The sequence below is a fragment of the Ambystoma mexicanum genome, chromosome 10, assembly GCF_040938575.1.
Source record: "Ambystoma mexicanum isolate Mex_15411 chromosome 10, UKY_AmexF1_1, whole genome shotgun sequence".
NCBI classification, from domain to species: domain Eukaryota; kingdom Metazoa; phylum Chordata; class Amphibia; order Caudata; family Ambystomatidae; genus Ambystoma; species Ambystoma mexicanum.
This window is the reverse complement of record NC_090932.1, coordinates 257,720,541-257,745,077: the sequence shown is the minus strand read 5'-3', so window position 1 is coordinate 257,745,077 and position 24,537 is coordinate 257,720,541. Positions and strand designations below refer to the sequence as shown.

The 24,537-nt window shown below is 43.4% G+C and overlaps 1 protein-coding gene across 4 annotated transcripts in view; it reads left to right on the top strand.

Annotated features, from left to right (window-relative positions):
• AMMECR1L (AMMECR1 like) overlaps nucleotides 1–24,537 on the top strand; it is a 510,558-nt gene that overhangs the window by 297,929 nt on the left and 188,092 nt on the right. For all 4 annotated transcript variants that reach the window (XM_069617808.1, XM_069617806.1, XM_069617807.1 and 1 more), the window contains one exon: nucleotides 19,513–19,627. In XM_069617808.1, coding sequence (XP_069473909.1) covers nucleotides 19,513–19,627 — 115 coding nt within the window. The remainder of the gene's footprint in view (nucleotides 1–19,512; nucleotides 19,628–24,537) is intronic.

Here is a 24,537-nt window from a genome sequence, read left to right as displayed (position 1 = left end):
TTTTTATTGATTTGGTTGAATTTAATCAACCTTTCAAAAAAACAAAATAGAAATACAGCATTTGACATAATTTAGCATACATCGAACATCAAACATGTCACAATAAATAAAGAAATACAAAAAAAAGAACTTATTTACATTATTTATGACATGAATAAAACAAAGGAAGAAATAGAAGAAAAATTCACATACAACAATTAATTAAATGCTCCTTTCTGTTAAGTATCTAATTTAAGACTGGTGAGAAAATTAACATCTGCTATCTGGATTGCTAAGTTATTTGACCCCAACAGGACCGACCAGCATTCGACATGTGTAATGTTTCCGAGGTATTGACAATGTCTTGCAAAGGCTATTTGTCTTCTGGAGGTAAGTGGGGCACATTCTGTAAATAGATGCACTAATGTCTCACCTCTAGGCGATTCTTGACAGAATCTGCAAACATTTTGTTCTGGGCTTACCAATCTGCGTTTTGCCCTTACTTCCAAAGTTGCCCATAGATTGAAACGAAAACGCACTATTCCTGATCTATATTTTAGGGCTGGTGAACGTATCAGATACAATGGTAATGTTCTGAGTTTTTTTGGTGGGAAACGTGCAATGTCATTGTCTCGATACATTATACATGATTCGCATGTGTTGATCCAATCTGTTTGATACATTTTAGATTTGGCTTGATCAGGATTCAACAACAGATCAATTGTAACTTCTGCTTTAGCCATTATCAAATACACACGATTTAGCCAATCTTTGATGTAACTAGATTTCTTTGCTGTGAAAATGTAACAAGAAAGTGTTTTAAGCAATACATTTGCGGTAGTCGACCGCAAGCATTTCCCAAAAAATGAACATAAACGCCAGTTGTAATGGGCTTCTAGAGAGGTTAGGCCAAGCTCATATCTCATCCATGAGGTAGGGACGCATTGCGGTAAATGAAGAATTGTGCGCCAATATTTTGCTTCCCACTGCTCGAACTTGAATGCAGAATCTGCGGGAAGAGTCTCCAAGCCATATAATAGCATGGGAATGACTTTCTTGGTCCAATAATGCCAAGCTGCGAGGATGGAAAATTTGCCATATTTATACATGATGACACGGGCTTGTGAAATGGATGAAAGTAGCTTGGACTCAATCCTCTCTAGCTGCCCAAGGGGTTTCAACTGACCCTCAAATATCATGCCTAGGTAGCAATAGCTTGGAGTTACGCCGAGTGGGGTGCAGCCTATAGACCACACAAATGAGACTGGGCCTGAGCGCCTGGGCGAATATTGAATGATCTGAGTTTTAGACGTGTTGACAACTAGTTCATTAGATTGTACGCACTGATAGAACGTATCTAAAAGCCGTTGTAACCCCACCTGCGTTCTAGAGATAAGCACTAGATTGTCTGCGTACATAAGCGATTGAACTTCCTGGGTCAACAGTCTGGGAGAATCGGAGATGATCGTTGAAAGGGCGAATTTAACATCGTGGATGTAATAATTGAACACCGCTGAGGCTAAGGAGCAGCCCTGTTTTAGACCACGATGGGTCGATATGTTGTCTGTTAGAAGACCATCTAGTGTAATGCGTATTCGTATAGACGTGTCATGGTGCAACAAGTGTATAATATCGTACAGAGACGCTGGGCAATCGTCTCTCGAGCTTTTTTAATAATAAAGGACGACTCACAGAGTCAAAGGCTGCATTTAGATCAATAAAAGCCAAGAACAACTGTTGTTTTGTCTCTTGGCACTGAGCTTTGATTGCATTCAAGGTCATGAGATTGATGTTGGTTCCCATTCCTGCCATGAAGCCAGTTTGGTTGGAATCCCTGAATTTATTATTTCCTGTCCAAGTATTGAAATCGGCTAGTACCAATTTGGTAAAGATTTTCCCTTGGGCATCTAGTAACGCAATCGGTCGATAGTTTGCAGGTTGTGATCGATCGCCTTTTTTAAAGATTGGAATTATGATTGAGGACTTCCATGATGTAGGATTCAGACGGGTGCTTAATATGTCACTAAAGATTGTAAATAAGATCTTAGACCAAATGTCTGGATGATTTTTAAACATATGGTTTGACAACCCGTCTGGTCCTTCTGCTCTTGAAGAACTCAATTTTTTGATTAGGTCAAAAATTTGCTCAACCGAGACTTTTAAATTCCAACTGGATGTTGACACTGGCAAATATTTAGTGTGGTTATAACAAGGGTCAGCATATAGTGTTGAAAAATGCTTGATCCACATATGTCCAGAGACCCCATTCAGTTGGGCATCTGCTTGGTGATGGTATGAGTGACTATTCAGCAGCGACCACATGCCAGCCGAATTTTTATTACTCATAGCCCTACTCATGGCTTCACTATCTCGTTGGAATAACAAGGACTTGCACCCACTGAGCCAGTTCTTATATTGGCATTTTGCAGATTTTAATGCCTGCCACTTGTCCGCACTAATTGAGAGTAAAATTTTTCTTTTAAGCATCCTAAATTCTGTCCTTCTTTTGGCAACTACCTGATCAAAGGTATGTGAATGTTTGATCGAGTCGGATTGCGGTATATTTATGGTCTGAGCAAATGAGCGTACCAAATCTATGTATTCGATGCTATTATAATGGACGGCCCTATTCGTTATGAGATGTTCAAACTGGTTCAGGGAGTTTGCAGTCCATTTGAGACGTGTGCGTGAGTTGTTTACTCCCACGTTGCCACAATAATAAGAATCTCTAGTTGGCATTGTATATTGGAACGTGCACTGTAAGGACAGGAGGCAATGATCACTTTTAGGATGGTCCATAATCTCAAAGTGGTCTATTTGTTGGAAAAGCCTGGTGTCGACATAAATATAATCTATGATACTATTTGATTGCCCTCTATGCCAAGTGTAATGCGGGGGGACATCATTATGTACTGAGCCACTGACCATATGATAGTTGCGTTCGGACATAATCAACTCCCATTTTCGAGCACCTTGATGGCACCCAACTTGCAACAGTTGAGGTTCAAATCACCAAGTATGATGGTATACATAGTTGATTTGTCAAGTGAGATTAGATCAAGCATGTCATGTAGTCCTGCAAAATAGGTTTCATCAGGCATGCTGAGCGGATTACGGTAAATATTTACTACAGCAAAGACTAGGACTTTATTACAGATTTTTACAAGCTGTATGTGCGCACCTACAGATGCCCAGACAGTGACTGTAAACCCTAATTTAATGTTCACAGCCACCAGTAAACCTGATGCCGGTCTGCCTGCAGTCAATACTGCAGGAATCAAGGCTATTTCATAGCTGTCCCATATCGGAGCTTTGGTGAGCCATACCTCTTGTAAAGCGATGAGGTGGTATAACAAAGGCATTTCTTTAAAAGAGGAATGAAGATGTTTGTGCCCTCTTGTGTTCCAGCTGACAAATAACAATGTGTTTCTGATCTCTCCTTTTGGTGGTTAATGCCGAGAATTCTCAGATGTCCATGTTTCTCTGGATTCACCACGGGAGCCCTGATATATCTTGGGGATCATGACTGGAGTGTTCAAAGGCAAGCGAGCAAATTCTGGTTCCTCTGCCAGCAAAAACCCCATATTAAATAAGACCATTTTATTGCGCCATATTGATTGAAGCACTATGCTTGATGGAATCCAGAGTCTAACTATGGACAAGGTGTCCTCGGAGATAAATTCGACCTGTTCGATATCGCGTGAGGTGATGTTACGTAATTCATCAATGTCACCAAAAATATTCAGGACACTTGACCGATTAAGATCATACATTTGATTGCCACCCTCTCGACATTTGAGAATTAAAGTGTGGCATTGAGCTCGTCCCGAATTGGGTTGCCCTGAGGACCAGCGCTTGTTGTTGTTACGCGGGGACCCTTTTATATTGGAGGGCCAACTTGGTCTGAGATTTCTTGCCACCTCGGGTGGTGCATTAATAGGGGTTTGATTCACATTAACTGGGTATGCTAGTGATCTTATAGAATCGCCCTGGGCTTGCGTAAACACCGATGCCACCTTGGCAGAAAGATATTCATCAACTTTCTCTTTAAGTTCATCTGTCAAAGATTGAATGCTATTGGCATTGATAGTATGTGTGTCACTGGGCATAGGCGCAAACGTGACCATCTTGGGGTGACTTGCAATATCACAGGGAACTTGAGCAGGGGCGGGAAGTTGCTGAGGACATAACTTCACAGGGAGCGAACCAGCACAGCTTTTAATTGATGATTTGAGTGATATCTGTGTTTGCACTGAACGTGGGGGAAGAAAATTTTGAACAGTGGTACTTTTGTCTGAAATTAGAAATGGTGTAGGTGTTTTCTGAAACTCACTTAAAGCTTGTACCAGTTGAGTTAAAGGGGACCGGGGCACAGACGGGGGATCCTGGGTCAAGCCAAAATTGGGAGAAACTATAGGAGTACCTGCCGCGTCAGGCCCTGCAGGATGTATAGGAGCAACAGTTTCCATATCACCCAACTCACAGTTAGCTATAGTTGTTTTCTTTTTACTAAGGGCTTTAAAAAAGGCAGACAAGGTGCTCTTTGGATGCTTAATTCCAATCATGTTTTTCGTTTTTTTTATTGGAATAAAGGTTTGTTTTTTATTATTTTTCTTTTTTGGTTTCTCAACTGTTGGACGTGTTAAATCGCTCGGTCCTTGTGTGTCCATCGAAACACCGCTGGATGGTGCAGTTATACCCTCTAAAGCCCCAGTTTTCATTTTTGGAATCAGGATTGGAATGGAATCATGATTCTCAGGCACCGGGTCTCGTCCAATAATGCCTTGAATTAAGGGCAAGGGACAGGGTATCAGTGGGCGTGAAGGTGCTTCTTTCACTGGATCAGTGGAAGTTGGTAAAATGAGTGAAGTAACATCACGAAGAATCGACGGGCTGGGCAACATAACCACTGACTGGTCTAACTTGTCTTTGTGGACCTCAGTTTTGGTGAGCTGTTGCATCGAGAGCCACTGCATCAGATGTTCGAATTGGGTTGATTGGCGGGCCACTTTGGTATCCAGGGATTCGAAGAGTTTACACAGACTATACACTGCTGTGTTAATTGCTATTAATTTGGGTTGAATCATTGATATGGTTTGAGCAGCATTGTTGAGCAGCTCTGGTTTTAGAGGGCGCGGTGTTGGTAGAGCGAACAAGTTGAGAATAGATAGAGCAATGTCTGAGGGCGGAACAGTAGAGTCATCAGGGACACTGCTGATACGTTGCGCCTCGCTGTTCGTGTGAATAAACTCAGATGAACTTTCATGAATGGATATGACTTGAGGATCAGACAATAAGAGTGGGAAAGCTATGGGAGAAATAGACATGTTCGCATCGTATACTTTATGACGGGACTTGATAGATTCAATCATAGTTCGATCAGAAATTGGGCAAGGATTGGAGCACCTCAATGGTGTACGCTGCGAAGAACTGATTTTTCCAACTGTGAGAGGAGAAGGAGTAGAAGTCATACTTGAAGGGACAACGACATAGGTGTGATACTTATACCACCATGTATCTCTTCAAATGGAAAACGGGTTTGATTAGGCAGGTTTGCAGGGGTGACAGACATAGCAGTAAAAAATGTTTGGGGTGCCACTATGGAATCCGCTGTCTTTGGTGATGAAGATTGGGTCTGTGGCATTAACACCAGTGGAGCAATAGTTGGCATGTTTGTAGTAAGCTTGTAGCTTGTATGCTGTGTATGGAAGCATGGTGAAGAAAGATACACTTAAGGTGAGCTAAGGTGAGCAAGGGCCCCACCGAGCAACAGCTATACTTGAATATGTCACACCGCTCAACGCGAGAGCAAAAATCAAAGTGCAATCAGCACTGAGCAATAGACAATTTTCAATGACTACCTTCGCATTTGATACTGTTGAAGCCACAAACAATAAAAACACAATTCACTTACTAATAGAATCAGAAAGGAATAATGACTGGCCCAGCACCGCGCTGCGCGCACCGCGAACAGCAAACAGTACTTAAAGTACTTGCACCGGTGCGCAGTGCGGGTGCGCAGGCTCAGAGGCAGATGAAGGAAATGGAAAGGCGTGGTCACAAAAAAGGGGAGGAGTTGGTCAGTGTAGTGAAGTCCTAGTAAGTAAAAGAAAAAGAAAGGTATAAACACGAAAAACTCGAAAGGTAAAAAAAAAATAAAAAAAAAATACACTTTTTTTTTTTCTTCAGATATGTTACGAGATTTAATGCAAGGACACTGTGCACAAAACGTGCTAGTGTGCACAATGCATAGGTTCAACAGCACAAAGTGTGCGTAAGTTCACAAGCACAAACGTGCAAGTAGTCCCTCCAGTTAGCAATAATAAAGTACAAAGCTCTGCCGCCACAATCACCTTTCTTCTTTTCTAAGGCAGGCACTACAGAGTGTAACTCTCAAAGACGTCCTCCGGGCCGTTGTGGAGCCGAATCCAATGCAGGTCTCAATCTCAGCAGTGAGCAATACAGCAAGTGCTTCCAGCAAACAGTACTTAAAGTACTTGCACCGGTGCGCAGCACGGGTGCGCAGGCTCAGAGGCAGATTGGAAATTGGGAAATGAGGAATGCCAGAGTAATGAACCTTTGCCAACGTGCCATGTATTGCGACTAAGCATAGCATGCTTGACCATGTTGCCTGACACTGCTCCCCACTGTCCCCATACCCACACTTCTTCAAACCCCTTGCCCGCAATACAAACCCCATACTTGGGTCCTGCCTTTCATCCACTCCTCCCGCTCCACTGTTTTACAACTACTACAAAGAGAAAGAAATGGTGAAAAGGAGTGCTTCTTAAATGACCTGCATTACTTTAGGATATAGTCCCTCATATCATGGAACTTCATACATCACCCCTTTCTAATCACCCACCAACATTCACGCCTCTTATCTGATCTGCCAAAGGCTAAAGCCACCTCTCCCACCCACCCATTATCTGCACAGAGCTGCAATCTCAGGTTAAATGCTTGCTTAATTGCAGTAGACAAACGCTTATCGTTTCGGGAGAAGGGCTATGAGGGGGCTCAGGAATTCGATTTGTCCCGAGGAGGGGCTGAAATAACAGCACGCCAGCCAGCGACTGCAAGATAGGTCGAGGGGATGTGACTTTAGAGCAGATCCAGCAGGGCCGAGGTTTGGAATGCCAGTAATGGGGCAGAAAAAACAAGTGTGCCCTTTGCCTGCCGTGGGAGAAAAAGTTGGAGAATAATGGCGGATTTTACCAAAACGTAGAGGAATGTCATACCCTTTAATTCCCAGCCACTTCAAGGTCAATAATCATTATCCAAGAGTTGGGCACTTCAGAACAAAACCATGCCAGATGCATGAAACCCGATTCGTCAAACTTCCATTTAGGCTTGTCTCCTCTTGCAGTGAAGTCAAACGTCCTGATTATAAGTAGTGCATGTTCATAGTATGTCGACTCAAATCTGGTAAGATTCCCAGTACAGCCTTCTTGTTTGCCTTTCCCAACCACAGATGGGCTGTTCCATCTGTAACCTAGTTATCAAGTTTTTATACCGCAACAAATGCCAATGTTGTTTTCTTATGGCATCAGTAACGTGTTTGAGGAAATGCTGTCTGATCTTTTCGGAGTTGTCATCCTCCATTCCAGACAAACTACTTCTGGAAATGTACGCTAGACTTTTGTCGTAATGGGAAATCTTCCAGCTCAGTCTGTAATGCTGTCGGCAGCCCCAAACAAAGATACTGTTTAGAATCCCTCTGCCTTCCAAAGAATCAAAGACTTGGAAGTCACAGGATAAGCAAATGTACCAGAATTACTCTCTAGCAGTTAGGCAAAAACAATGCTGCCACTGGCCAGTCAGGGTATAATATCCAAAGCTGGAATACTCTAGAGAAGTCTGGTGATTAGCTTTCACCTGAAGCATTGAACCCATTTTGAAGAAGGGGGGGATGGGGCAGAAGGCAGCCTTACGGCAGCTGCAGGTTCATGGAGACCTTACAGACACATCTTCTAGGGCTGTTTATTCTTCAGTCTGCATATGCAGACAAACTTACTAGAAGACTCCTACATTCTGACATCCTGGATAAGGTTAAGGATTTGGCGTTTGATGGAAAAACCTTGTTTTCTCCTTCCACGGATGAGTTTTTCAGACATGAAAAAACATGTGCTATAACTGCCTAATTTTGGGGCACTATACCTCTTCAAAATCAGTGTTTCAGCCCTCTGGTTTTTAAAGCAAGACAGTTGGCAAAAGCAAATCTTCTACTTCTTCAGGCATGTTTGCCGAGGGTAGATTTAGTTCTAGATCGAACCCAGATGTGTTGTTTTGTACCAACGAGGATTCTGCTTTGAAGTTGGCTTGACCCAGAAGTGGGGATGAATGCTTGTCCTTTTGTGGCCAGGCATCATGCCTCTTATCTGGGAAGGACGACTGGGAGGGAGGTGGGAAAGCAGAGACTTTTCTTAATTCTGGTCGAACAGCATTCAATATCCTTGGAGGAAGGGTAGCTCAGGGGCAATGCGTTTTGTCTTGGAAGCAAGACAAGCTGCGCAACACAGGTTCTAATCCCGAGCCCGTGCTTAGAAACCACTCGTTCGTATTAAGTGCATTCTGAAATAACAAATATATATTCTCATCAAGGAAGGTCTTTCCCTGCACATTCCTCATTCGCCTTCATAGGCTCCAGCACGGTTCATAGGTCCTCTACATAGATGTTTTTCCAGAGACCCAGCTTCTCCTCTTGCTACATCAGTGCTAAAGAAAACAGAAGGCGTAAACCATTCTAGACCTCTCGACTCAACGTGTTTGTCTTTGGAAACTTCTCCAAACTCCACCTCTCATTTTAGAAGCCCTACAGACGGTGGTTGCATAAGATCAGTTAATCTTCAGGATGCTTATTTACATGTCCCTATCAGAAAGTAGCACTGCAAATTCCTGATGTTTATACTGGATGACCAGCAATATCAGTACAAGTGGCTTCCTTTTGGCTAAAATGCAGCTCTCAAAGGTGCTATCAGTTGTTGCTGCTCACCGTTGTCTTGAGGAAATCTGGGTTTACCCTGTATGTCCCGAGACCCCTCTTTGGAGGAAAAACCCTATCCAACCTCTAGTGTGAAACAGCCTTCAGAATCTGGGGTTTTCAATCTGTGTGAAAGTAATGCTTCTTTCTCAGAGGATTCAATTTAATCTGGGCGATGATTGATTAGCTACCTCTCGAGGAATGGTCTTTCCTCCTGTCAGGCAATATTCTAGCCTTGCAGCAGACCATCTTTTTCGCATCAGAGCTACATCTGCCTGGTAGTTCCAGAGGTTTATGGGCCTTATGGCTCCATGCATTTTGATTTGTGCTTCTGGCCAAGCCTAGGATGAGACCTTTACAGATGCATCCACTTTCCAATTGGAGCCAGTTGTGAGATTCTCAGTCTATGAAGATTTCCATCTTGAAAGAGGTCGAGAGTTCTCTCATTTGCTGGACCCTAGAAGAGAATCTCCTCATAAGGACTCATTTCTCCCTCCTTCTCCCCATAGTTCACTAATTCGACACCTCCCTGTGGAGATGGGGATGACATTGTCAAGGCTCACGACTTGTGGAGTTATCAGGTAAGGCTGCTCCACTTCAATAGCCATCTTTCTAAGTAGAAAGTCAAGTATTCCTCTCACAGAGGGAAAGGTGGTTCAGATGCGAACTGACAATACAAAAGCAATGCTTTATTAGAACTAGCAGGGAGTGACACATCTACTTTTTCTGTCTTCTAGCCTGTCAGCTATGTTGAACTACATTCACCTTGTTGGATGCAATCTAGTGGAGAGAAGAACTTGAATGCAGATACCCTGAGCAGACTTTTATGCCCATCACAAATGGGAAGTCTGTCATTACCCTGTTAATTCAGCAACTGTCTGTCTGATTTATGCATCTCGATGGGAATGAGGCTCTATGGTGGAATCTTTCCACCTGGATTGGTTGGGTGGGGGTGGGGGTGAGAGTCTCCTATGTGATTCCCCTGCTTCCCTCTACATCAAACACTGTGCATTTTCATGAGGGCACCAAACTGCAGTTTGATTTTGGAAGCATGGAATTGGCTGCGACAGACATGGTTTTCGTATTTGCTTCCAGCCCTACAGTTAAGGAGTTTATCAGCCACTTTTACTCCCCAAAAATTGGCAAATACTCAAAAAAAAGAAAAATGGGGGGTAAAAAAAGACACGCAGAAGCTTGTCCCCATGCTTTCACACACAACTCCATGGATATGTTTGGACGAGTAGTGCCACAGGAAGAAACTACTATTGTTACAGCACTGCCTGATTCTAATAGGCAAACCTATATCTTTTAATGTGCATGAATAACTTGAGTGCAAAGAAATATTTATTACAACATTTTCTGATTTATAGTTAAACTCGCTTATAAAGTGCTCCCAATGCGAATGTGACACATTTTTACTCCATAAAATATCATTTGACGGCCAATTTGAAAACACGGAGTAAAATACACAGTTCAACATTTTATCTGGAGCCCTGCCTGCGTCTATCAAAGGGAATGTTTAGGTTTCTCGCCAGGCCTCAGGACATTCTGGACCAGCTCCTCTGACCTCTCCGCAGCCTCTTCACCCAGTCTTTGCTGAAAAGTAAATAATTGCGAAAACATTTGGGTCCAGCGCAAGCCTGCCACGAAGCAGGGTGACCTCATAACGCGAGACTAGTACTCCTCAGCTGCAACAAACGGTGCGCGTGAAAGGAGCTCGCTCATTAGTGCGATGCCGCCTAACGTCAGAGTAAAGGGCCCTCCTACGTCCATTTGCGTGCCGCCTTTTTGTTGCCACTTGCAACCTGGTGCATACTAAGTTATTGTAAAAACAGCATGACGCAAGCTTCACTTTAACAAGGAAAGCAAGTGAAAATAAAACTTCTGTCCGACTGATGAGTGCCACATTAGCCAATAGCAAAAGAAGTAAAGTTGGCTATAGACTAATTTAGTGAATCCCAGAAATGCACAATAACTTCTCCGGCAGAATCCATTTCCACAACGTAGTGCAACGGCTAAAACCCAGTTTTAACCCAAAGTGTCTAATCGGCGCACAGCATATATCTGGTGCCTTGCCGAAACCTGCAATCACATAGAATTATGCAAGGAATACCACCACCAAAATACTTCCTGGACACAAAGGGTGAACCTATAGTGCCCTGTTAACTATGTAAAAACGTTTTGATCATTGTTTTTGCAGCACATGGTCTGAATTTTGCCAGCAAACTGAAAGTGTCTACTTATACACCGTCTAGGCAACTATGGACAAAATCAATTTGAGAATCTTTCCCCTCTGTCCGAGGAACCATGTGGCCTTACAGAATAAGAAAAATGTATTAGAATGTTAGATAAGCATTATGAAAAATCTGTCAGCATCATACTTGATACCATTTTGGTAAAAAGAAACAAGAAGCTGGAGATACTATGCAGTAGTACATCATTACCCTAAGAGGGCAATCTTGATGAGAGACTGAGATCAATTTATGTTAGAATGCAACAACGGCAAAGTGAGTAAATCTCTTTGGTCAAAAAGAAACCCATCCTTAAAAGAAGTACTCAGAGTTGCCAAAGAAGTCGAACACACCAACAAGTGTGTAAAGGAGTTAGAAAGAAGAGTCGAAAGCGAAATAAACAAAGGGGAGGTTCCACAAATACCAGAGGTTTTAGCGATAAAGAAAGGAATGTGACCAGAAAGAAAGTGAGTGTTAAGAGAGAACATAACAAAGAAAAAGAACTAGATATATAGAGAGGAGAGATGGAAATGAGAAGGTTTTTTCAATGCGACAGCTTAAATCATCTAGCCAGTAGTGACAAATGTCCTGGTATCCGAGAGATATGCAAGAGGTGCAATAGGAAAAGACATTTTACCAACTGCTGTCGAACTAAAATGGAGAATATTGATTGTGTTGATGAGCTATGTGAAGAGTTGGAAGAATGCACCTTCATCATTGATGATTCAGAAGTAAACCTTGTGGAAGATGAAACCAAAATCGACATGGTAATTGACTCCAGACCCATCCATTTTCGAGGAAAAAAATGAGGAAGGACATTGTGTTAAGAGATGTGGATGTCAAACCAGTTGCCTATGGCAGAAAACAAATTGACTTAGGTTGGTTCTGGTCGATCATGAAATTTAAGGACAGATCAGCCAAGGGAAAATTGTAGATTTCCAAGAAGGGAATGTATCCACTACTGAGCTGGTCCCACCAAAAGAGACTTAAAATCAGTCTCAATCCCAATGCTGAGGAAGCAGTCCATGCGATAGATCAACACAAATCACCTGGACTATTTGAACAACACTCAGTTTTTCGAGAAGAACTAGGCAATCTAAAGATTTTTAGACACAAAATTTTCATGAAAAGTGATGCCATTGTACAGAAAGTAAAGCCTGTACCTCTGGCAATCAGAGCTGCGGTGAAGGAAGAACTCGAAGATGGAGACACAAGGCGTAATAGAAAGAGTGGAATCCTCTGAATGGGTCTCACCATTGGATATTTTTGTTCACAAACCAAATGGAAAACTTTGGTTATGGGAACCAGCAGCAGACGATGGAGCCCCAGGGACCCGCCCGCCCCCACCCCCAAGTGATCCACGTACAGTCATCTGGGAGAATCTGAGTCAGAGGGGTAAGTATCGTGCCCCTGGGCTAGCCCTGGGTCTGGAATGAAAGAAAACACATTTACCTCTGGTAAAATTGTTGTAGAACTTTTTAAATTATCACCCAAAACAAGTTATTGAATTTACCTACAGAGACTCCATTTTGGTGAGAAACACTGTGGCTCCTTTGGCTTTGGGGCACAAGGCCCCATTCATCTCAGGCTTTGGACTTCTTAAGATAGGTTATTGTCGTGTGATCTGTTTCCATCATTAACTGTACTACTTGCCTGCTTATGCTAATTATTTGGTGTATATTTGAGCCTATCATGACTGTATATATTTGTATCATAGTGTTGTGCGATACTACCTGTTATTTTCACTTTCAGTGTGTGAAGACCTTTAATACATAACTGTATTTTTATACATGACCATCTAATTGTGTTGTGTGCCATACTGGGTAGACTCCTTGAGAGTCCCTGACCCCGCTCATCTCCTGAGAATAAGCCTTGACTGCTCATCCATGTACCCTGATTGGGTTTTGGCAAACCTCTGAGTTCCTTGTTCACTAAAACTTGAAATCCATCTTAAGTTGCCCAAACCTAAATTAAACAGTGTCCAGTTTTCATTGCAGGGAGTCCTCCACTCTAGCACAACTCCCCTCTAGCTGGCATGGTGAGTGCTTTCCTCGTTGACTGCTCCCGTATACACTTGTGATCTCATAGTCCCCTGCCACAGTGTTTAATCGCTTTGCTGTTAATCATTTCTCTGGCCATTTAGGACTACCAGCTTCCACTAAGTATTCCCGACACACTCTGAAGGATCGCTGCAGAACTCTCTGATGATCTCTTGCCGTTTGTTGTACCGATAGCTCTTGTCCTATGGTAATTGGGTCTGACGAATCTTTTTTTACCATTGTAGAACATGAAATTGTGGTGCTTCAACAGTCACCCTCTGACCAACTCCTTGCTCCTACATATGTGTCTTCGTTCTGAACAGTCGGAACGGTCTTCCTTCCCTCCAAAGGTAAAGCAAATTGTCTGGATCAAAAACACCAGTACAATCCAAAGCTCTCCCTCCCACCTATGTGGATGTAATCCTGACAGGCTGCAGACTACACATTTGGTAGGAATTCTAGTTTAGAAACTGAGGTTGGCTGGTGATTCTATTATCACAGCAGCTATGAATAACCGTGTAACTGGGTGAGGCACTGCATCGGACGTCCCGACTGCGCCTTTTGCCAGAGGCTCAGAAAAGCTGGTTAGCTAGTGGGCCTCCTATTTTATGGCAATTATTTGCTCTTACCAATATATACAATTTCCTCCCACAGTGTAAAACGAGGGCATCTGCTGTAAAATCGCTCTCATAATTTTTACAAAGCCTATCGCTACACCTGCCAGAGATGAGTGCTAGGGAAGAGGCGAGCAGCATGGTCAACTAAAACTGATGTCATTTGGGTTTTGTAAATTTAACAATGGCTGCGGGGGAAAAAACTGGCCATGTCCTCCCAGAAGGGGTCCATTTGCTACAGTCCAAGTGGAAGAGTATGAACTTGCTGCACAGAGTGAAATATTATGAACCTCACTATTCCAGTTGGTAGGGGCACGCCAGAGTGTTTTGTTCCCCATTGCTTGAAGGGCAATATCCTTAAACCTCTTGGTACGGAGTATCTGAGTCTTTCTCCAACCTTTACCTCCGCAGTCATATCCTTACCTCTTCCCATTTTACTCACACATTATCCTGCAGGTGACTGGACATTGCTCCTTTAGTTCCCAAAGTGCTGCTGCCTCTTGAAGTCATTTAGCTGTTTTAGTCATCCCTCTCCTCCATTCCAGTGGGCAAGTGAACTTGGGAGGTATTATTGTCCTATTAAACCTTCCCTTCGTCAACCTCTTCGTCCTGAGGAGTACTTCAGGGTAGTTGCTCAGGCTTGCATTCCACCCACCCTTTTTAATCAGGCTTTTCACAATTACTTTAAGGACTCTTACATCCATATTCCTCATGGCACCCATTAGAAAGTACTTCTGGCTAACAGTACAATGTGCATCTGTTGACCCTGAGATTGGTACCAAGAGTCTCCAGATGCTTTAATGGAACCGTGCATGGTGGCTTTTGTCTTTTACATGGTCTTTTGGTGAACAAGGCAATATCACTTCACGTTCCTGTCCATCTCATTTTGTCTGGTTGGGCCTACTAGTAGAGATAGAGATTGCCAGCTTCTTACTGGAACACACCTCCCTATCAGGTGATTCATTGCTTCAACGGATGAGATACTGGAGGAAGTGGTGTCTAGTCTGACAATGGGTACCTGAGAAATATATTGTCATACTCTTTCTCTGGTCCATCTGTCCCACCTGCCATCAAATGTACTTTCCTTCAGTCTGCATACTGGTTGAGATTTAAACATTTTCCAGTGTTGAATCATCAGTCTTTTGATTTCTTGGCAAACAGTTCAATTAAATTGAATGTATCGTATCGTGTTTAAGCCCTTGTAATGCTAGACTGTTTTTTAAAAAGACTGGATTTTGCTACTGCAACTACCTCTGAAAGCTGCATATCTGGGACAGTTACAGCCAATTTGTCATAAATATATTCGGCAGTGGAAACGTATAATCTGGTTGAAAAAATACTGCAGCAAAAAAATATTGTAACTCCCTGACCACCCTTTTCAAACTAAAATCTCATAGGCGCAGCCGCTCTCTGCTTTCTCCGATCTGATTTTCTACAGTGTGGGACCACTTTGCATTATATACAGCAATTGTACCATTCTTTGAAATATTTTTTATTTGTTGCGTTTCAAGTTGGCATAAAGAATAAGCATTTATACCCTAAGCATGATCTTGTTGCAAAGACCAGGAAAGGATAGACGAGTATTTAGATTTTTAGATTAACATAAGGTTATGCAAGAACTATGAATAGCTGCATCTTGCCTTCTTATGAAGGAAGCCTCAGGTAGGCGTATTTTGGAGGTAGCAAGGTTTTGTGCAACAGAGTTATTCTGTGTAGACCTGGGAGCTTGAAGGGTGAATGCTCCTTTAAGAATGTCCATCATTGAAAGGTCCTAAAATACATACATGTGCTTTGAATGGGCATGTGGAAATGCAATTCAACATGTTTGTGATGGAGGGAACGGTTGCAAAATGAAAGCTTGATGCCACATATGTGCCCTTCTCTGAAATGACCAAATGAGAAAAGTTTAAATGAGGGGTACGTGGAATCCTACGTTTGCAACATGATTGTCTTGCACTGAAGGCTAACAAATTGAATGCATACAAGTACTTTTATTTGATAGCCTCTCCTATTTATTGTTACTCCTGTTTTCACACTATTGCTCCTATGTCCTAGCTGACTTATTCACAACCTTTGGGACTCCTGCTACTATTTGGTGGGACTGTTGGCAAACTGTGCACAGCCTGCACCATGAATGTCGTACTCTGTATTTTCATACTGCTAGACTGCACCGCTGCGCTACCACGCCAGTTCCCTCTTTTCAGTTTCTCTGTGCAGAGTAACCACTCTTTAGGTTGCGTTTGGTCTGCACACCAGTTTTGGTTTCTTGTATTCTCTCCTATGAGACTTGCACCTTGGGTAACGTTTTGTGCAACAGTTTGGGCTTAAAGCCATGCCAGCTTTGCCAGGTCTGCTTGAAAGAGCCGACTTGCATACATTGTTTGTACCATGTTAAAGAAATGTTCATATGGTCCAGGCCTATGCCTTGTGTGCTACCATTGCAATAACACTCTTACCAAATCCTTAAAGAATAAGTTGCTTGTAGTCCAAGGCTGAATTCTTGCCGAAGACAAATCATTTTGCATGGGAAGTCTTCTGATTTGAGTTTTGAGAATTTTTATTTTTTTAGCATTTCAGCACACACTTGTTAAGCACTATTCAGACCTGTGAACTTGCTTTGGGTACAATGACCTAGATCCAGCACTGAAGAAGCCTGAATTCTCTAGATCTCCTCTGTCGATGTCATCTTCCATTGTTTAGGAGGAAAAGGCTGTAGCTGCCAGCAGTCTAATCTGGTATATCTCCTTTTTGGAGTTGTTAACCTAAGTGGTAGGGATCCCTTTAGAAGCCATAACCCTGAGTGTAAGGGCTAGAATTGAGCTACAACTTTGATCACTGCCTCTTAATCTAGCTCCTCCTTTGGCAAGGGTTCACCAAACGTCATGTCTGACTAAACAAATGCCTTGGCTGGTGCAAAAGAAACACCCATATACATGCCTGTGGCTCAGATTTGTTACTGTGCAACCTCTGTTGTGGTCTATCTCATTCATGGTATAGGGTTCTTTAGACCATCACACGGGTCAAATCAATCTAAAGACATTGGGTGGTGAGACTGAAGCTGCTTGGACATTAGGCCACTTGCATATTGCTAGTTCTTCCCTAGCACCATGCTTGGTGGAAACTGCAAGCCCTGCATCTTCGTTCATCTATAAAGGACCCTGATGCTTGCACCCTCTCGTCTCCTCAAAAACCTTCCCCTCCCTTCTCAAGGTAGGAAGGGCAGCCTGTGCGCATAACTGCGGCGTTATACAATGTTTTCCCTTCCTCTTCTCTCCCTTCTCTCCACTTAACTTAGAATATGGCCATTAATTTGGTGGCCTGCCCCAATCTACATCCCTTTGCTTTGAATAATGCAAATTAACTGTTTGAAAACTAGTGTGCTCCAAAGGCCAATAAAATGTAAGTCGCAATTTGGCCAATGTTTGCAATCTGTCTTCAAAGTCTCACACATTTTGGCTGATCATCCTGTGTCTAACTCGATATTGTGCTTTGTTGTACAGACCTCTACAATCTGTCTCTACCGACTCCTCTAAGGTTAACTGGTGAACTCCCTGCAGCACGTATCCATTCCTTTTGGGGTCAAAGTCACAGCTTTGTGTTAACATAGTAGTCGCCTTTTTGTCTTTAAAAGTATTTCGAGCAAATGATTCCGGTTCGTACCAACAATACCACCACTATCTAATGCATAAAATGCAGGGTGGCACCATACGCCGACTGTTAATGGAGCACTACAAATGGGCAATCCATCAAGATTGACTATTTACTTCTCGTGGCCTCCATAGTTCGAGCTTGGATTCTCAGCAGACCACAGATTCCCCCACAAGCCACGTGAATGGGGATTGAGCAAGAGTATTATTCTGTTTTCTCCGGTTGCACCTTTGCATGGAAAAGAATCTGTCATTGGACTCCAGGATGGTACTCCATCTCTCGAACAGATGGTCTTATTTTTCTATGAACAGAGAGTTGCTGTATGCCTTTCATGCAATCTTCTGGTTCTGAAGGCTGTACAGAAGTTGAGGCACATCCTACTAGGGGGCAGAAATTCAAGTTGCAAGTTACTAGCCAGCCACACCGAAATTATCTACATAAACGCAGCACAACATTTCTTACTCGCCAGGAGACAAATATCACTAGCCAATGGTGAGTGCAAATCTTACACCCTGAACCTACGGGGCTAATCATCCTTGTACCACTCAAAGTGGCTTCGCAAGTTTTGATAAGGCCCGCACCAGATTATCCATCATGGTCTTGCTTAGCTCAGCATAGAGACCAACCTTTAGATTTCTAGACCAATGTGCTAAAATTATGGATGTCCTGGTAGTTGTCAGGTAGTTTTCCACGATGTCCCAACACAGGAGGGAGTGGATATACTTATGCTACTGAGCCCTTGAGAAGAAAACATCAATCCCTTGACCTGCTTCATCCATCAGGCTATGTGCGTTCACCACTACCTATCATCATGGTTTCTAGGTGAACCCACACCAGAAAATTAACCAGTATTGGGCTTACAGAAATGCACCATAGGAATCGTCTGCTTTGAAGATGACACAGCACCTGTCTGGCTGCTCTATCTGTATGTATCCTATGGTTGGGTGTCTGGTGTCGTCCTGGGCCCTCAACTTGGTCTTCGCCCACTAGTAGTACCAACCATTTGATCAAATTACTTCTTGCAAACCAAGGCCCCTGTCTTACAAAGTAGCATTGTAATTAATATGTTGGCTAGGTTCATCACTACTCTTAAAACCTTGTGAGTAACAACCTACTAATCCTACACCACATTTCACCAGAGTAAAGTAGTCCCGAGAAGTTACTCTAACTTATGCTGGTGAGTAAATGAAATGTCACATAAATGAGGAGATCTCCCTTCAAGCATTTCTGTACCTCCTCGGTTGTTGGTTGTCCTGCTCATCCCATTTTTGATAACCTTCAATTCCTGGATATTAAGCCTTCAGGTCATCTTCTGACCAGCTTGGATGGCTCTGATTTAGACAAAACATTGTGAAGGTGACCATTGTTAAAGGGTCTGTGTACATAGTTTTACTCTGGCAGAGATGAACTGTGCTATGAACAAGGGCAAATGTGCGCCATTAGTTGTGTGCCAGGCACGTCCTTTTTGAGATCTCTGCAAGGCTGCGACTTGGGCTACCCTTTGGGGTTTCTGTCTGCACTGTGTTCTTCAGGCATGATCCTTTTGTTCTGGAAGTCTTGAGAACCCCATTTCCTTATGCTTCTGGTCTGCCCATGCTGTCTTCCTCCTCCTGCCTTCTTTCTCGTTTGCAAATGTTGCATAAATTGGGAATAGGAGAGAGGCAGGATATAGGAGTAGGATAAAGTTACCTTTATAATGACTCTGTTACTCCTAGCCTATGGACTCTCTTATTCCCAAAACTCTTCCTCTTACCCCTCATCCTATCACCACACTGTTTGACTTCAAATATGAGGGACAAGGTGAGGAAGTGCAGCTGTGCAGTAAATGGAATGTGGCCATATGCCGTATCACAGATGCACGCACGGTGTAGCCAGCACACCTCTCTAGTTAACAGGTTTTAGAAGCGATTTCCAGTCCCACTACATGGTGCCAGTAGTCCTAAAGGTTGGAAGTTGAGCCTACCAACTACGAGTAACGGAGTCGCCATAAATGTAACTTTATGAATTTTTTCCCCCTACAGTGCCCTTAAAGATAGCCGATTTCCACCCCTGACCCGTGAAGAGCTACCGAAGTTGTTCTGCTCTGTCTCACTCCTCACTAACTTCGAAGATGCCAGTGATTACCTGGACTGGGAGGTGAGAAGCGCTCTCTCGCCATCATTACTTTGTTTCTGCTACATCATTGGCTATGTGGGCTGGTCAAAAATGTTCTCCTTCAGCTACATTGATTTTTCCCATTGACTTATATGCTAAGTATTGCAATTTTTCTTCTTGGGCTAGTGAATTTGTTATATTACATCTTTTTTCAGATGCAGGAGAAAAGTACTTTTTAAAAAGAAATGCAGAAACATAAAGTACCCTACGATGCATATATAATCGGATTAGCAAAATTGGTTCACATGCATGGTGTTAGGATTTTCCTAAACTCTTTATTTTTACTTCCCTCTGTAATGCTGAACTCTACAAGGTGTAGGAAGGGAGGAGCAGTCAAGGCTTTACTTTGTAGAGGGGTGCTGGGTGCAAACGAAGGTACATAGTATCATGGAATATCACACCTCACGGTATTCTTAAGAAAATATACTGTTATGTAGGATTTGACAAAAATGGTATGCAGCACATTACAGGCTAGTCCTAGTCCCTTCATAGGATGGAGTCTTTAGGGTACTGACTTTGGCAGGAGTCACTAAATGTTCACAACAGTACTCAAAGGTCCAATTTGCCGTGCCTTTAGGTCAGATTTTTAGAACTAAGCAAACTACAATGGTCACCAACGGTGTAGACCCAAAAAGAGATCCTGCAGTTATGGTGAAAAGGAGTTGTCAAACAGGATGCAAAGCCAGCACAAGTCGCCGTTGTGCTCTGGTGAGGTCCAATGCTTTCTTATGGATCCAATGTTATTTTGTGCAATAAAGGTCCAGTTGTGAGTCTCGCATAAAGGAGCTCTCAAAGTTGTGGTCCATTGACAAAGTTGCAGGGTTTGCAGATGGTAGGGTATACAGATAAAGGTAGGTCGATGTCCATGGAAGGTTGACAGGGAGGCGAAGATAACAAAGGTGTGTGTCTGTGAATCTTTTTAGAGTCCTATTTTATGTGTATTCATCCATCTGATGGTTGGTGTTCTTCATAATTGAAAGTGGGAGTTGGCACACTCTCCCGACCCTATGTGTGCAAGCACCCATGATGCCCCTCTGTGCCTACACCCTCAATTTGTTTTCTACTGCTCCATTATCAGGGAAGTAAGCAGCGGAAAGAATTTACAACAAAACGGCATCTTCAGTAGGCCTGAGGAAAATTGGACAGCAGCATCATCTCGTCACCATTATTGATGCTGGGAATCTGCCGACACCCATTTCCAGTGTGAGGCATAGGACGTATAAGAATTGCATACATACTTATTTGTACATAATTGCCAGGTATCCCCTGGTTATACCAACCTCCGTGGACAAAGTACTGTTTAAATTGATTTTGTCTGAGAAGGTGACGTTGTGTTTAATTGAGTTGGAGTAGCAGAAGGAAGGGGGTTTAATCTGAAACAATTGAACCACCCCTGGTTCAAAAGACAAAGGAAACAGATATTTCCAACCAGCTACCCACCCACACCTCCAAGATGCAACCTGAAGTGCCGGCTATGAAACATCCAGGTAGTGCGCATGGATGGGGTAAAAGTCCCCAGACTATGCCGAAAAAAAGTTTGCCAAAAAAGCAGGGTGCTGATGCACATAAAAAACATAAAAATGTGAAGCACACCCAAAGCTCTCTACATCGGCACTGAAGCAACAGCCACTGATTTCGACCTTGGAAAAAGTCAGGATACATTTTTTATAACTGTGTTTAAAATTGCATTACAATGTATTCCTATCTATAGCGGCTGGCTGCTCCTCCTCACACTTTGCCCAGCACCCTTAGGAATAAAGGCGACACAGAATTAATGTTTGGCCAGTGCTATGAAGAGTGAAAATCAACTGCAAACTGCACAATTACCAGCTTGTATTCTAGAGCAACCCAACAGGCAATCGAAAATGTCTCCCTTTTCATGAAGGAAAAGGAGGAAAGAGAATACACCCAGTAGGAATAGGTGAATCCCCCTCCAAAAATGCAAAGGATAGATTTTTCACAACCAGAGACATGAAGAGTGCCACCCTGAAGAAGAGGAGGAGATCCAAGAAGAGTTGCAGCCTGATTCAGATAACATTGATTCTGATGAGTACAACAGGGAATCGCCAGATCAAACCATCAGTATCCGCATTGAATATCAAGGCATATATAAGTTGCTCCGGTACAACGAGCTGCAGATAGACTCTGAAGATAGACTCAGCTCAAGAAGGCATAGTCTTCAATGAAAACTCTAAATGAGCCAAAGCCAAATGCACATGGATTTCTGTTACTTCAAACTGTCAAAAAACAAAGCTGGGTTATTTTGCAAACACCAGCAACCTAAGGACAGTTAATCCTTGAATGGAGAAAAAATACAGGGCATCACCTGGTGACCCTTTAATCTGTAAAAGCCAGTTACAGCTGTGGCAAATCCCAGGGTATTGTCACATCTTCCATGGAGAGGCCCCTTTCCATGAGGCCAGGGAATGGAGGCTGCTACCTGATAGTCTCCCATTGTGATGGTACTCAGCGAGTGGATCTCATGGGTAGAGAAACCCTGGGCTTGGTAGAACGCAGTATTAATATACCCCTTTGGTGTTGAAGGCAAGACCCTGAACGCTCACACCAGAGAGAATACAACCTGCTAGAGAAGAAGGGCCCAAGTTGATCTTGTAAGGATAACAAGTTTTAATCTTGCACGCAGATGAGAGCAACAGCAAAGAACTATGCTGCTAAGAACATTCTGCCGAAAAGTAGTACAAGCAGAATCTTATAAAAAGAAAACATTGTCAAAGGTGACTCAATACATACAGTAAAAACATGCGCGGCTGGTTGGTGTGCCTGTACATGATCGGCCTGCTCCATAAGAGATACCAGGTCATTGGTTCAAGCCCAGTCTGTCCGTCTTCCATCACGTGGGTGCTGCAGTGATCATCTTCTCACGTTGAAGGTCAAAGAACAAATTAACTATACTCCTAACATAATACTACTTTATGACTATACTGTGAACTTGGCAGGCCTTATGACGGGCACAAAAGAGCTTCTGAGCACTTTAACCTTCACACACACACACATTTCACTCACTCCCTTCTGCGCCATCCAGCTCCATGGTCTCCACCCTCATTTTGAACTATAATTTATCCCGCCAAGCACCTCGCAATACAAATCACACTATTGTCGCTCAACGATGTGCCCTGTCTGTCCTCTTTGAACATTTCAGGACTTGTTACTTTGGGGTTGGTGATCAAAGGGCACCTGGTGCCATGGAATTCTGGGATCTGAAGGTTTATTCAGCTATATGGGCTATAACTCTGGTCCGCTTGGGGATGGGCTGGGTCATGCTTTGGCCAGTGTGAGAACATGCACACCAGGCGCCGGTCTGTGATCACAGTCTTGTAAGGCACATTCCTCTTGAATAAAAAACTCATCTTTGCAACCCCGTTGGAACAAAGAATAGGCGTTGTGGTCGGTTGGCGATGTAGGCTGTCCCCGTGGGAGCTCGGGCATGGCTGGAGATTTCCCTCGTCTCGCAATTTGGGCCTAGTGCATGCAATGCCGCATTCACTGTGCAGGCCTTCCCTTCTACCTAGGATTACTAATATCTACACAAAATAGCAATGTTGCTTGCGCCCTGCGCTACACTATGTGGGTTAATTATATATGATTATATTGAAGTGGGGTCCTTTTGTAATGGGAGGTGGTCCTTTCACTGTCACCCCCTTTCCCCATGGCACATCATGGTGCTTCGAATGCATCTTGCCTGACTCTGAAGCGCTTGGGGGGGGGTGGTGGGGACGGCGCTGCCTCCTTCACAACATTCCCCTTGCACCCTCCTCTCGTTACTTCTACAGTAAGGAACTTTGTGATACCTCTGCGCTCCCGCTCCCTCCTCTCTGCTTCCGCATATGACCGAGTTCCCTCTATTGGCACCCAGTCGCTACACACGACCGCAAACTCTCCCACCCCTTACGCACATACTCTTCAGGTGGGCAAGTCATATAGAGGCATCTCCTTCCCCCGGCAGGTACACCCAAACCTCTCGCTAAATGTTTTGCAAACCCCTTCTTCCATTTCTGTTAACATGTCCAACACATCGGTTTTGCATCGTCATAAGTCTCAATGCACGCAGCTCAACCTTAATCACATTGCACCCGTTCGCTGTATCGTTCGCGAGGTGGACCAGCTCCTATCTCGCGATCTGCAACCATTTTGCATTTGTTGCAGCCTGCACTCCCGGCAAAAGTAAAGATGCACAAAAGGAGTCTGCTGAGCTGAAAAGCCTGTATTCTTTTGGTATTTCAGCAAGCAATGTAGAAGACTCTTTGGATATGTAATTCAATATTTTCTTCATCTTTACTTGTTGTATCTATCCCGTTCCTGGCAGGATGTGGCGCTCTTGTGTGGGCAACAGGCCCTTATCTTCATTTGTGTATGCGGGGATACTAGTTGGCCCCTTGGAGGCAGTGCTCTCCCCTTCAAGTGTTCTTCTGGGATTACTTATATCGATGAGTGCAATGTGGCCATCGAACAACCGCCCCTCCGTGATGGTGGGAGGTGAGGTGCATGTAAGCTTGTTGGCCACAGACCCAGTAGTAAATCAATCATTGCTGCTGTTCCCTTTTTCATCTGTGTTCAGAGTTTCCAACATTCGTTCGAGCTGACAAAGACTGTACCCTTGCTGCGGAAACGGTCTGTATTATTCTTCCTTGTGCACTCGCACCAGTTTTTCCATTGTTGCAATCCACGTCCGCATTTTGATATGCTCTGTCCAGATTTGTGCCCATAAATTGTCCACCTATCCTATCCTTTCCTTGCTGTATGTTACTAGTCCTTCTGCCAAGCAAGGTAGTGTGGTGTCCAGAAAGTTGTTATTGACATGTTTACATCCATTCACCATCAGCTATTTGTAGCTTCACACACAATGTTTTTTAATTGCTGCTGCACTACAAGAT